The 15694-nt window shown below is 40.3% G+C and overlaps 1 protein-coding gene and 1 pseudogene across 1 annotated transcript in view; both read left to right on the top strand.

Moving 5' to 3' along the window:
* The window catches only part of LOC104604752 (transducin family protein / WD-40 repeat family protein), a 73279-nt gene that overhangs the window by 35319 nt on the left and 22266 nt on the right, over nucleotides 1-15694 (top strand). The window contains exons 8-10 of the mRNA XM_010269259.2: nucleotides 11102-11494; nucleotides 11594-12997; nucleotides 13145-13201. Coding sequence (XP_010267561.2) covers nucleotides 11102-11494; nucleotides 11594-12997; nucleotides 13145-13201 — 1854 coding nt within the window. The remainder of the gene's footprint in view (nucleotides 1-11101; nucleotides 11495-11593; nucleotides 12998-13144; nucleotides 13202-15694) is intronic.
* Nucleotides 68-2488, top strand: LOC148804484 (NADH dehydrogenase [ubiquinone] flavoprotein 1, mitochondrial pseudogene; annotated as a pseudogene).

Here is a 15694-nt window from a genome sequence, read left to right as displayed (position 1 = left end):
ACGTATGCTAGGAAAAGGGAAAGGGCAGCAATCGGTTAAGGGGGGGAATAATTGAACAATTAATCACATGGGGGCAATTATAGCTGCAGGGAATAAGGAGAGTCTTGAGGCATTTATAGCTATGTCAGTTAGGAATAGAAAGAGTGTTGGGCATTTATAACTTGGCCAGCTGGGCATTTATTGAGGGAGTCAGTTATGCTGTGAGAAGAGTATAAGAAGGGGCTTTGGGGGATGGGGGAGGTATGCTTTTTGTTGAGTGAAGAATACTGTGAGTGATTGGGAGAGCCGACGGTCTCTCGAAGAACCGACCAACTATTACTGTTCTTCCTTTCTTCTGAATGAATACCAGTTTCTTGCTGATATTTGAGTCGTGAGAATTCTGTTGTGTCTGAGATTTGTGTGTCAAGTTTCTGGGTCTTATCAGTGGTATCAGAGCGCGTCTTTCCTCGGCCGTGGTGACAGCTAAGGAAGTAGCATCGCAGGTGGAGGGTTTCGAAGAACGCTTGACTTCTCTGCATTCTGAAGTGGATGGCTTACGTGATGAGATAACAGCTGGACTTTCGAAGATCACATCCCTGGAAGGATGCGTTCAAGACTTGGTAAGACGTTTTGATCTGTTGCTTCAGCAACAGACCTTGTCAGCTCCTTTGTCTACAACTGACAATGCCCCTCCTATATCCGCATCAAGTCGTGCAGCTGACAAAGGGAAGAGTGCAGCTTTCCCGACGTCTCCTTCAATGTCAGCCCCGGAACATACTTCTGATTCACTTCCTCGGAAGTTGGAGTTACCTATTTTTGATGGGGAAAATCCAGACGGCTGGATTTTTCGCGTGGAGCGCTATTTTGAGATTAATGGCTTGCTTCCAGCGGAGCGTCTGCATGCGGCCGTGGTCTGTTTAGAGGGTGATGCATTGGCGTGGTATTACTGGGAAGATGGTCGGCGACCTTTTCGTAGTTGGGCAGAATTCAAGGAGCTCCTTTTTGAACGTTTTCGATCGACTCAGGAGGGAAATTTGCAGGAGCAGCTTCTATCGTTACATCAGTCCACTACTGTTAAGAAATATTGTCGCCAATTTGAGGTGCTCTCCGCTCCCTTACGTGACCTGCCGGAATCGGTCCTTAAAGCAGCATTTGTTAATGGGTTGCACGACCCTTTCCTGAACGGTGCCATGAAGCGGGGTGACTGGTATAGAACTAAAGACTTGGTACTTAAGGGCTCTAATTGGATTGTCAATGAAATGAAGAAATCTGGTCTTCGAGGCCGTGGTGGAGCTGGTTTTCCATCTGGCCTGAAGTGGTCTTTCATGCCAAAAGTATTTGATGGCTGTCCTTCTCATCTTGTTGTCAATGCTGATGAGAGTGAGCCAGGAACGTGTAAGGACAGAGAAATTATGTGCCATGACCCACATAAACTACTAGAGGGTTACCTGATTGCAGGGGTTGGTATGCAGGCCACTGCTGCTTATATCTACATAAAGGGAGAGCATGTAAATGAGCAGAAAAACCTTGAGAAGGCAAGGAGGGAAGCTTATCAAGCTGGACTTTTGGGAAAAAATGCATGTGGATCTGGATATGATTTTGATGTTCATATCCACTATGTAACTGATGCTTACATTTGTGAAGAAGAGACGACGTTGTTGGAAAGCCTTGAAGGAAAACAAGGAAAACCAAGGTTGAAGCCTCCTTTTCCAGCTAATGCAGGGCTATATGGATGTCCAACAACTGTTACAAATGTTGAAACTGTGGTTGTTTCCCCCACCATTTTAAGGCGTGGTCCTGAATGGTTTGCTAGTTTTGGCAGGAAGAACAATTCTGGGACAAAGCTATTCTGTGTCTCAAGCCACGTGAATAAGCCTTGTACAGTTGAAGGGGAGATGAGTATTCCATTGGAGCTGATAGAAAGGCACTGTGGAGGAGTTAGAGGTGGATGGGATAATTCGCTTACAGTGATACCAGGGGGTTCTTCTGTTCCACTGATTCCAAAGCACATATGTGATGATGTGTTGATGGATTATGATGCACTCAAGGTTGTCCAAACGGGTTTAGGGACAGCTGCTGTAATTGTGATGGACAAGTCAACTGATATTGTGGATGCAATTGCTAGGCTTTCTTACTTCTATAAGCATGAAAGTTGTGAGCAGTGCACACCATGCAGGGAGGGGACAGGATGGCTGTGGATGAACATGGAGAGGCTGAAGGTTGGAAACACGAAGCTGGAGGAGACATGCTTCAAGAGGTGACAAAGCAGACACACCATCTGTGCATTGGGCGATGCTGCTGCTTGGCCTGTGCAGGGACATATCAGTGCGCGGTGTGCGTCCACCCACTATGCCTGGAGTTACTGGTTTGGAAGTGCTTATTCATTGGCAAGGCCTACCTGATTTTGAAGACTCTTGGGAGCCTTTTGACTTGCTCCGAGACCAATTTCCTCATTTTATTCTTGAGGACAAGGTTAGACTTTCGGTGGCGGGTAATGATAGGCCCCCAATTAAACCTTACGTATGCTAGGAAAAGGGAAAGGGCAGCAATCGGTTAAGGGGGGAAATAATTGAACAATTAATCACATGGGGGCAATTATAGCTGTAGGGAATAAGGAGAGTCTTGAGGCATTTATAGCTATGTCAGTTAGGAATAGGAAGAGCGTTGGGCATTTATAACTTGGCCAGTTGGGCATTTATTGAGGGAGTCAGTTATGCTGTGAGAAGAGTATAAGAAGGGGCTTTGGGGGATGGGGGAGGTATGCTTTTTGTTGAGTGAAGAATACTGTGAGTGATTGGGAGAGCCAACGGTCTCTCGAAGAACCGACCAACTGTTACTGTTCTTCCTTTCTTCTGAATGAATACCAGTTTCTTTGCTGATTTTTGAGTCGTGAGAATTCTGCTGTGTCTGAGATTTGTTTGTCAAGTTTCTGGGTCTTATCACTTTGGTTTGCCTTTTCTTGTTAAGGAGGTTTGGAGTAAGTGAGCCATCCAACACCTCTAGTTCTTTTCTAAAGTCAATCTTGCAAACCACAACCCGACTCCCCTTTCCGGAGTCTTGAATCAATGCACTCGTTTGCGATAAGTGGGCCATCCAAAAATTGTCTCCTGTCCATGAATGCATCCTGTCATGGAAGAACCAACATCCCCATTACTTTCCTTCAGCTATTCACCGATAATTTAGAGATGACCTTGTAGAAATTGTTGATCAAGCTGATAGGTTTGTAATCCCTCAACTCAGTTGTGTCGAACACCTTTGGTATTAGAGAAATGAAGTTTGACCTTGCACCTTGAGAAAGCTTTGCATTTTGCTAGAATTCCTCGATTGTGGCTAGCAAATCCACCTTTATGATATCCCAACACCTGTATAAAAGCCTGTGGGGAAACCATCCAGGCTCAGGGCTTTGTCCCCTTGCAAGTCCTATAAAACCTACCAAACTTCATCTATTATTGTTTGTAAATAAAATAGAAAAAGAAAGGGAAAAAGGAAGAAAAGTGTTAGGAAAGTTGTGTTGCACAGTAGAAAAGCAAGGAAAAAGTAGGAGGTAAAAGAAAAGTGGGTTTCAAGGAAGGAATACGAACTGTATATCCCTTCCTCTAAACCTGCACTTTAGCATTGTTCATTTAACATGCAAAAATTACAAAAATGCCCCTGTTAAGTGATTCTTAATAAGCGAATGCCATATTACATCAAATGACTAAAATGCCCTTGTGGGCAAACATTTCAACATTCCCCCTCAAGCTAGAGAAAATATATCATAGAGTCCCAACTTGTTACAAATATAATCCATCCTAGTACGACACAAGCTCTTTGCAAACAAGTCTACAAGCTGTTCTTCTGACTTGACATAAGGAGTCACAATATCACCATTTGTCACCTTTTCTCTTGCAAAATGACAGTCAACTTCTATGTGTTTGGGCCTCATGGAAAACTGGGTTGGAAGCAATATGAGTAGTAGCTTGGTTGTCACTAAACAACTTGATGGGCTTCCCTATAAGAGTACCCATTTCTTGAAGGAGATGTTTCAACCATATCAACTCACACGTGGTGTGGGCCATTGCTCTATACTCATTTTGAACACTACTTCTTGCAACTACACTTTGCTTCTTACTTTTCCAAGTGATGAGATTGCTACACAACAAGGCACAATATCCTGTAGTAGACCTTCTGTCCATTGAGGAACCTGCCCAATCTGCACAGAAATATCCCTTTAAGGTTAGTTCTCTCCCTTTCTTGTATAGTAATCCTCGACTTGGAGCACCTTTCGGGTATCCAAATACTCTTACAACACCTTCCTAGTGAATGGTTGTGGGATTCTGAACTGACTCAGAACCCCTACACTAAAGGAGGTACCAAGACGAGTGATGGTGAGAGAAATCAACTTGCCAACTAATCTCCTATACTTTCCAGGATCATTGAATGGCTCTCCTTAGTTATCAATCATTTTCACCTTAAGATCCATAACTAGTTTCACCCCTAGTAGACCAGTCTCATCCAACAAATCCAAGACATACTTGCATTGTGACGGGGAGATTCCCCACTTCGATCGGGCTACTTCAATACCAAAGAAATACTTCAAGGATCCTCAGTCCTTGATTTTAAAGTGTTGTTGCAAAAATTGTTTCAAATCATCAATCCCGCTAGCATTACTACCAATAATGACTATGTCATCAACATACACTGCCAAGATGATCTTCCCAGATGGGGTATCTCGACTAAAGACTGAATAATCAACTCCACATTGCTTGAGACCAAACTCCTGTACAACATTGCTAAACCTACCAAACCAAGCCTGTGGTGACTACTAGAGTCCATAGATTGCCTTGCACAATTTACATACCAACCCAGCCTCCCCCTAAGCAACATACCCAGGAGGTTGCTCCATGTATACCTCCTCTTGAAGATCACCATTAAGAAAAGCATTCTTTACATCAAGCTAGTACAAGGGCCAGTAAAAAGTGGACAGCAAGAGAAATAATAACTCGTATAGATGACAACTTAGCCACCAAAGAGGTCTTAGAGTAATCAACACCATATGTCTGTGTATAGCCTTTTGCCATCAGCCGGGCTTTGAGCCTCTCAATGCTACCATCTTGTCTACGTTTGATTGTATACACACACCTACAACCAATTGCTCGTTTCCCAGGGGGCAAGGGGATAAGGTCCCAGTTGTGGTTAGACTAAAAGCTTGAAATTCATCATCCATTGCTTTCTTCTAATCAGGTAAGGCAAGAGCTTCCTAAACAGACTTAGGGACAGAAACAGGAGATAGAAGAGACAAATTTCTGATTGGCAGTAGATAAATGAACAAGAAAACGATAATGAGAGATGGGATGGTCAGTACAAGTGTGTTTGCCCTTGCATATAGTAATGGGAAGATCAAGATCTGATAATGGAGGATCAATCGATGGTTTTGATGCTGGTGGAGGAGTAGAAGATAGAGTCTGAGCCAGTGTAGAGGTTGGTGCAAGCTCTCGAGCATGTCTGATGTACACTCTGTGAATTGATGGTCAAATGGGATCCTCAGTAGTGGGAAGAGGGATAAACACATCACCTGAAGTAGATGGGAGTGGAACAGAGGGAGATGGCTCCCGTCCAAAAAGAATAAGGAAGACTTTCAAAGAAGATGACATCAAGAACAACAAACGACTTACATAGGATAGGATCATAACATTATACCCTTATTGTGTGCGAGAGTAGTCCAAAAAGATACACCGGTTTGCTTGGGACTCAAGTTTATCATGTCTAGGGCCCAAGCAGTGGACAAAACAAACTCAACTGAAAACATGCAGAGGAAGAGAAAAAGGGGGCTTTGTAGGAAATAGGAGAGAACGATGAATCCCCAACAAGGACTGATGTAGGCATGCAGTTGATCAAGAAACATGAAGTGAGAACAGTGTCACTCCAATAGGTTTTAGGAACAGACATTTGTAGTAATAAGGCACGAGGTGTCTCAATAATGTGTTGATTCTTCCATTCTTCCACACCATTTTGTTGTGGGGTGTGGGAACAAGAAGATTGTTATATAATGTTGTGAGTGTCAAAATAAGATTATGAAAATACTCCTTTGCATTATTAGAACAAAATACTTTAATACAAACAGCAATCTAATTTTGAATTTCAGCATGGAAAGAAAGGAAAATTGAAAACAATTTTGAACGTTCTTTCATTAAATATATCCATGTCATTTCTTGAATGATCATCAATGAAAGTTACAAGATATCAAAATCCATTGTAAGAGGACACACAACTAGGACCCCAAACATCTAAGTGGACAAGATCAATGACTTTGGACTCTATTATCTTCCCTAGGAACAAAAGTGACTATGATGCTTTCTAAGTTGACATGTTTCACAATCCAACTGAGACACTGATGACAGATTAGGATGAAGTGCCACTGGAGAGGAGTAAGAGATGAGTGAAGTGCTTTCGGTGGACCATCAACATCCAGGTAGTACAATCCTCCAGCTTCATGACCTCTGCCAATCATCTTCCCGTCGTAAGATCCTGGAAAGCACAATATGATGGAAAGAAGGTGATTGAACAATTTAATGACTTAGTAAGTTTACTTACAGACAAGAGACTAAAAGGAAACTTAGAAATCTAAAAGACAGAGTTAAGACTAAGATCAGAGCCAATGGAAACGTTACCAGTACCATTAATAGGAGAGGAAGTGCCATCAGCTAATGTAACAGTCTGTGCAGTGGAGGGTGGAGACAAGGACTCAAAAAGATCTGAAGATCCAGTCATATGATTTGAAGCTCCAAAGTCAATTGCCCATGGTGAATGGTTAGAACTGGAAACTAAACAAGTTGTACCTGACTTAACAAGGGTAGCAATGGACTTGGAAAGCAAAGAAGAGTTTTGTTGAAGTCTCTCATATTCCTAACAAGTGATGGAAACTAGTTCATTGTTCTTACTAACCCCTGTGGCAGGTAGCTTATCAATAGCATCATTAATACTAGTGCCATCCTCAATTATGGCATGATTAGCCCAGGAAGATGGAGGGCCATGCAAGTCATAACAGAAAGCAACTATGTGTTCCTCAAAGCCACAATGTGTGCACTCTCTCACAGTACCACGACCTCCATAGTTTATTCTCACCACCTCTTCCTTCTTTGCTTCCACCGACCACCTTTAACACCACAACTTGCACCTCTAAATGTACCTCTCCCCCTAACACCCCTTCCACCACTATCTCTAGCTACCACTAAGGCAGACTTCTTTGAAGAAGTAGAATGATCATTGTGAGGTTGGCATGTCCTATAGATACGAGAAAACACCTCAAAAGGAAAGATCACTACTTCCCAAAATCTGAGCTCTCACAGGTTCAAACTCCGATCTCAGTCCCAACAAGAATCTTCCGACATCTAAATGCTCCCTTTGAGTCTGTTGTACCTTCAGATCAGGGGGAGAGGTTCATAAACATTCAGCTCATTCCGTAAACTTTTCAGAGTTGCATAATACTCCTCTACACTCTTATCACCCTGTTGGAGAGAAATAATCCTAATACAGTTGATAAATCCTTGTCACATTATCCTGTCCCGAGTATAACTGTCAGGTATGCTCCCAAATCTCCTTGGCAATGTCCATAAACATTAGATTAATACTAATGTTGTTTTCCATACTATTCCATAAGGCAGTCATAATCTGAGCATTTTCCTACACCCATTCACTATACCCCTTTGACCCACTCTTGGGTGGATCTTCCTTGACATATTTCAACTTCCCTCTAGCAATTAGTGTCATTAAGCTTAACAGTGGTTAGCTGGGTATTCATAAAGTCCGATTGCAGTACTACAGAGAGCTGGGAGCTACTACTAAAGGCAGCCATAGGAAGAGTAAAACACCAAACAGCAACGATTAATAACACTAATCACCAACCACAAAATGGAAAGCAAACTACAACAACTTTAAGCTCAAACACTAATCACCACCATAGGAAGTGAGTTCCCACACCAAACTAATCACCACACAGTCACAAACCTGCCGAACTCAACACACATATCTGTACTCACGTCTAGGGCTGCGGCAAAGAGGAACTTAATACACCATCACACCTTAAACTGACCAACTCAAGGCACTAAAGCCTCTTTCCCTAAGGGACGACCAGTCCTTTTCAGTCCCTTTAGCAACTTGTCTCGAAAAGGAGTTCTCAATTCCTAGGGCGCAAAACAGTGGCGTGAACGGTAATCCACAAGTTCACAGCTCTGATACCATGTTATTGTTTGTAAGTAAAGTAGAAAAATAAAGGGAAATAGGAAGAAAAAGGTTAGGAAAGCTGTATTGCACAAAAGAAAGCAAGGAGAAAGTAGGAGGAAGAAAGTGGGTTTCAAGGAAGGAATACGAACTGTATATCCCTTCTTCTCAACCTGCATTGTAGCATTGTTCATTAAACATGCGAAAATTACAAAAATTCCCCTGTTAAGTGATTCTTAACAGGGGAATACCAGATTACATCAAATGACTAAAATGCCCTTGTGGGCAAACATTTCAACATCATCCTCTTCAAAATCTCTCTCCAGCCAAGCACAACCCCTTTCCTCTAGCTGAGCAAACTCGATGCCATGATTAGAAATCTATACATATATACTATTCTGGTCATCTGGGGAAGGTGATTTTTCTCTCTTTTGAGAACAGTCGAACCATCTCTTCATCTTCTCTCTTTCTCTTCTCTTCCTCTCCTTCTTTCTCTCTGTTTTCCCTCTCTATTTTCCCTTTATTTCAGGAAGGAAATCAGGTCTGATCGAATATCTGACAGTTCCCTCACCTTTCTAACGTAATAGCCTTGTGATTTGTTGCCTAGGCTGAGACCTGGTGACACCAACAATGTTGTGAGGAGTAGATATTTTTGTGGCCACAAATAGCATCCATTGATTAGATGGAGGACTGAAATCCCACAACGTGACCAAGGAGATGCATTCTGAAAGGCATCAACCATATCAGCCCAACTAGTAGCCAAAGCACCATCCAATGGTGCTATGCCACCAGCACTGAAATTGCAGAAGTTTTTGAAACATTCGAAGACAAAGCAGAAAGAGAGAGAGAGAGAGATGGTTGATAGTGACTAAATCTAAGGAAGAAGGGGGGCTTGGGGATAGGAAACTTAGTGCAAAAGAATGAAGCCCTCCTAGGGAAGTGGTTATGGAGATGGCCTCGGGAGAGAGAGAGAGAGAGAGAGAGAGAGAGAGACTCTGGCATGAGGTGGTATCAAGTATTCATGGCTACTCAGGAAATGGTTGGGATGTCAGGATATCTTGTTGGGCGGTTGCTCTAGTGATTCCTCAGGTTTGTCAGGTATGATGGTTGCTCTAATGATTCTATTCAGTTCGGGGAGGATATTTGGGTGGGTAATCAACCCCTCAAGGATCGGTTCCCTTTACAAAAATGAGCCAATTTCAAAGTGTCTTCCGGATCCGTTGCTTCCCTTGTCTTTAAACTGAGACTTTGGCTTTCGAATGGGGGGTTTAAGGGATGATGAGTTTACTTGTGTTACTGAGTTGCTTCATTTACTTGAGTCAATTTGTTTGGACCCCACAAAACCTGATCAAAGAGTCTGGACTCCCCTACCTAGATGTACCTTCACATGTGCTTCATTTCTAAAATCCCTTAGTTTCAACCCCAACCCCCAAGCTTTCCTATGAAAGAAGTTTGGGTAAGACCTATTCCCCCCAAAATTGTTGTGTTCTGCTGAGAATTTTATTATGGGAAAATCAATACTTTGGAAAACTTGCAAAAAAAGAGACCTTTTCTTTGTCTTTCCCCGAACTGGTGTTCCCTGTGTAAGGCCCAGAGTGAAGACTGTTTCCATTTACTGATATCCTGTTCCCTTCCTGCAGCCTCATGGACTTGGAGCTTTAATCCATCTATTTTCGGGTGGCATTCAAGAAGAGGTAAAATCAGGTGGAAATGTCTTTGGGCAGCTACCTTATGGACTATTTGGGAGGAAAGGAATGCTAGAATACATTGATCAAAAAAAAAAAAAAAAAGGAATGCTAGAATATTCCTAGAGAAGGAAAGAAGCTTGGCTGAAGTGAAGGATTGTGTTTTGGCAACAACAATCCATTGGTTGAAGACGTTGGATATGTTTGCTGATTTTTCTTTTGATGACCTTTGGAGGAATTGGTCAGTAGTGACTAATACCTCTACTAAGAATAATAGAAGTGTGATAGAATGGAAACCTCCTCCAGAAGGTGTCATCAAGTTAAACTTTGATGGGAGCAGCCAAGGTAACCCCAGGGCTTCAGGCATAGGGGGTGTGCTGAGGAATAAGGAAAGCAACATTATTTCCTTATTCTCATGACCGGTGGGAGTGGGAAATTCTACAAGGGAAAAAGTACTAGCGGCTGTACAAGGAATCCAGATTGCGAACCAGCTTGGGGTGGAACATTTGCTAATTGAAGGAGATTCTCAGGTGGTAATAGGCTGGCTCTCAAACCCGGATGCTGTCATTTGAGGATACAGAGACCTCAAAAAAGTGAAGTGGCTAACTAGTAATATGAGAGTGGATGTTAAATGGGTGAGCAGGTTGGCGAATACTATGGCTGATTCTTTGACCAAACTTAGGGTTTCCAGGGAAGATCTTTTTTGTGCTACCTTGTAACTTGTTTTAGTGATTTGGAAAGCCATTCTTAACTAGTATGGAGAGGTCGCATCTCGTGCCTCTCCTTGGGGAGCTTGTACTTTCTTATCCTTTGTGATTAATACAATTCTTTCAATTATAAAAAAAAAAAAAAAAAAAAAAACCGGTTGGGGCAGTGGAACCTTTCTTCTGCATTGTTTATAGGGTTTCTCCTTGATCCCCATTATTGGTTGTGTATTTCTGTCTTTTATATACTTGTATACTATATCTTGTTACTTGTCTCTTCCGGCCCTCAAAAGAAGAAAGCAAATAATTAGAATACAACAGAAAAGACAGTTTAAATGTGGATAAGAAGATGGAAGCCTTAAAATTTACTATTTCTCACATGTTTGTGCTGTCTTACAATCAAATGATTTATGCATGAATTATAATTTCCTGCATTCCTGTCTGAAAATCAAGTTTAAAGCATAGTTACCCTTAGTGTGTAATGTATATACTTTTGTTGTATGCTTGTATTAATCATTTTCATACTGTTTCAAGCTTGAAGCCTTGGAGTGCCTTTCATCTTCTCTGAGCATTATTGAGAATAAAGATCAAGGAAGCTTGTTACACATTGAGAATGATGGGATTCTACGTGTAATATTCAAGTTATTCCAAAGTGATGACTCTAACTGGGTGTCAGGTGATGTGGCTTTTCATTTAGAGTACCATGCTAAATTGGATTTAGCAATGCAGTACATTTCAAAATTGATAATGGAACACCCAAGCTGGTCATGCATTAATTCGGAATCTAGTGGAGCCATTGGCTACATCAAGGAATATGAAACTCAGCAATACAAACTGTTACTTAAAGAATTGCAAAATAAGCTAAATACAGGACTTGCAACTTTTCAGCAGAAGTATTCTCTCAATTCTGCTGATTTGATCAATTTGGTAATGCAATAATCCATACATTCATTTAATCTAATCCAATTTGATGTATTTCTTCAACTTGAATTTCTTTGAGGTACTTATTTGTTTCTGCATATGCAGACTGTAGTCTTCTCAAGCAACAACGGGTTGTTTCTCAGTTACAATATATTACATGGCTATGCTTATCAAGAACATCCACCAGATGAAAACTGTGCAGTTGACGATTTCCTTTTGCATCCTTCTCTTTTGAAAGCTACCCAAGATTTCTCCTATGCATTGGCACGCTATATTGTGGCCTGTACCTGCATGCAGCTGAAGCCATTTTTCACCAAGAGTAATGTGCTTGGTGGCACCAGATCTGGCCAGTTACATGTTCTGGATGCTTGTATGCAGAGTGTACAGTCAGCAAGAAGTTTGAATTCCACTCTGAAAGCCTATTTATATGGATTGCATGCAGAACACCTCTCCATCAAAGTCTCTACTGTGTTTGATCTTCTTGAATATTATGCATATTTTGCATCGGCATGGCTTAAAGGGAATTTGAAAGGTCTCATTCTGGTGATACAGCCCATTTTGAGTGCATTATCTGCTCCTTCAGAATTTGATATCGCAAGTATGAAAAAACTACTCTACCAAAGATCCAAGTCAATGGCACATGATTTGTCAAGTGATGATGTGGCTGGCCTTCCATTTGCTATGCAATGTCAACTTGAGCAAAGTAGAGATATAATGCATTCAATACCAGAAGAAGAAAAATGGCAACTTATAGATACCTGCCTATGGTGGCATCTGTCCAAATTCATGAAGGCTCAGCTACAGTCAATGTCTGACATCCTCTTCGAAGATTGTTATCCATCCAGTGTCCTGCCAGGCACACTTTGTTGCTCGGGATCTACTTTAAGTTTTGAATCTGATGGAAACAGTGCACTGAAACAGATAAAGATGGTCTCAGTGTTGATGTCTAAGTTGCTGATGAGCTCGGTTGCAATTGTCTCTTCTTCACATTCTAAACGGCTTGCATCATTCCTTAGGCAGAAAGTAGAGAAAGGTTTGCCTTCGCCTACTCTTGCATGGTTGGAAGAGTATAGAAGGTCTCAATCCAGAGCCATGCCTAAAAATTTAAATAAATCTGACAGCTTGAGCATAATTACTGATCAAAATCCGGCATCATTGTTTAAAGCAATATGGGAAAATTCTGTTGATCCTAAGGAATTATATGAAAGTTTTGCAGAGGAAAACATAAACTGGATGCAATTTATTAACCAGAAGCCCTGTAAAGGCTGGAGTGATATGCATAAAAGCATCATGGGTGAATATGAAAATGGTGATGCTTCAAATAATGATAAGGACTGCAGTATTAGCCATGGTCCTGATGGTCGAATAGCTGAATCATCTTCTAAGAATTGGTCTCTGGATGCCTATGGTTTTCTTGGCTCTGGACGGAGGGATTCAACCCCTATCAAGGAGGTGATGTATTTCCAGCCTCCAAAGGACATATACAAGAAAAATGGAGAACTTCTTGAGGTAATTATTTCTTGTGTTTCACAGCTTTCCACACATCTTGTTTTGTGTAATTGTCCAAGAATAAGGTGTTAAATGGAACTCTAAAGTTTCCTTGCCATATTTTCATTGCTTTATGCTTATTATTTACCCTTTTCCCCCTTTATGCAGGCAATGTGTATTAACTCCATTGATCAACGACAAATTGCACTTGCCAGCAACCACAAGGTCAGTCTTGTTTAGAGTTTCAAGTCTTTCTTCGAAGCAACTGGTAAAATGGATGTTTGACAGGTGCCCCTTTGGCCTTTTGCTTTCTGATAACATTCATTGTCACTTCTCCATGTTCTAGGAAGGGGAATGGTTCCTGAGCCATCTTCTTCACATGGTTTAAAAATTTGTCACATTATCTTAGTATACACCATGAAATGCTTCTATTTTCTTTGGGTATCACGAGGGAATATGCCTGAAAATATAATCTTTTGATAGGTGTTTGGAAATGATAACCCTGTAACAACCTTTTACAATCATGTATATATGTGCTCATTATTTTCTCAAGTTTTGTGGTTACGAATAACCACTTCCTTTGATACTAGCATAAATATATTCATAATGCATTAGTTATCACTTCATTTCTCATTCCAGGAGATTGTTTTATAAACAAATACAGTAGCATAAAAGTACATCTGTATCTAAATGCTTGATTTGATGTTAATGGAAAAATAAATTAGCATAGTATCAACACCCAAAATTTGACATGTTTCTTTACTTGTGCTATTTTTATTGTTCTATGAAATATGAAATGGATTTTGCAATGATTTAGTTTTATATCAAACGCTTTTTCACTAGTTTTTAGTTTCTAACCATCACAAACTTTTCTAAATAGTATTGCACAATGGTTGAGATGCTCTATTGCAACCTGGGTGACCAAGGTTCAAATCTTGGAAACAGCCTCTCTGTATGTAAAGGGGTAAGGCTCCATACATCGCCTCCCCAAACCCTGCATTAGCAGGAGCCTCGTGTACTGGACTGCCATTTTATTTAACCACTAGTGAGGCCCCATGTGATGCACGGGAAAAATCAGAAAGTTGATTAATTTTATTAATTGATAATCTTAATGATATTAGGGGAGGTTTTCTTTGGCTACATAACTAGGGGATCATCCACCAAACTCATAAAGCCTCCCAACCCTAGTGAAAGCGGGATTCAATCCTAAGTCTCTGCTACAACTAGCAGGAGACCTTACCAACCAGCCAGTTGACACTTTGGCAGATGTTTAAAACTGAATTAATAAAAAATCTCTATTCATTGTTGTTTGCATAACAGAAATTTTTTTTTTAAATAGAAAGAAAAACTTGAGAATCTTAAAAATCCTTCATACAAATATTCATATGAATAAATTACTTTTTGAAAATTTATGAATAAATTACTTTTTGAAAATTTATGAATAAATTTCTTAATTGGTATGAATAAATATTCCAAAATTTGTTGATATGAATAAACTAATTTTCAAAAAATTCTGATTTTATGAATAATTAATTACTGAAAATATAAAAAAAAATCAGTAAATTAGAATTTTTAAAATTAATTTTCACAAAATTAAATTACCAAAAATTATCAAATGTTAAGGGGTAAGGCTGTGTACATCTATCCCTCCCCAGACCCTGCATTGGTGGGAGCCTCATGTACTGGGCTGCCATTTTATTTAACCTCATGTACTGAGCAGGAGCCTCGCTGACCGATTTAACAGTTTTTGGTAAAATAACATCTTGGGGCTGGAACGGAATCGGTACCCTGACCAGTTTCTAGGCCAAAATTCCAACCATCTGGATCAACGACAATTTTAAAACCTTGCATAATATCCTAAATAGATGACACTAGTATTAAAGAGTAACTTCCAATCATCTATAACAGTATAACTAATCTAGTGAGCATGGCATCACTAACTGTTTATTCTCATTTAATATGAATTTCTTAAGAGTAGAGACCAGATGGGCTACACATTTTGTTGTTACAACGCGAGCTGAACTTCCATCCGCCTTGTAACACTTTGCTCTTTTGGGGAGACATGTAAAAGTAACAGGAGGTGGGTTAACACTCCCATTTTTTCTTTTTTTTTCTTTTTTTTCAAACAAAAATTTAAAAAAAAAAAAGATGTTTATCTTTTAACCCCCGCCCTAAAAAGTCTATGAAATTTTACCTTGTCCAAAACCTTCCACCCACATCCAAAAGCTCAAAGAGAAAACACATGTCTTCCATCCGATGAACAAAGAGAACATAGAACCTATTGAAACGCTTCTCTTGTATTTGTTTCTCCAATTATTTATATACCCATTGAGAAGTTGGTCCCTCTCTATTGTTCAAAGTCTTCCTCCCAGCAACACGAACAAAAAAAGACAAATAGAGAGTATTCCTAGTTCCCACAAACAATGGTTATTATGGCTCACTCAAAATAAGCTCATATACCTTAATAATTGAGCATGGAGGCTTTGGATGCCTTTGACGTCTCTAAACTCACATAGATTTCTTATACGGTATTAATTAGACCATATTAAACAATTTGACACCAACTTCATAAATTTTGATGATTTATTATGCCTCTTTCTCGAAACAAGCCCCTATACCTTAATAATTGAGCATAGAGGCTTCAAATGTCTTTGAAGATCTCTAAAATTGCATAGAGGCTTCAAATTTCTTATACTGTACTAATCAGACTATATTAAA

Source organism: Nelumbo nucifera, chromosome 1 (assembly GCF_055504915.1).
Source record: "Nelumbo nucifera cultivar China Antique chromosome 1, China Antique-T2T, whole genome shotgun sequence".
NCBI classification, from domain to species: Eukaryota; Viridiplantae; Streptophyta; class Magnoliopsida; order Proteales; family Nelumbonaceae; genus Nelumbo; species Nelumbo nucifera.
This window is presented reverse-complemented; position numbering and strand designations above follow the sequence as displayed.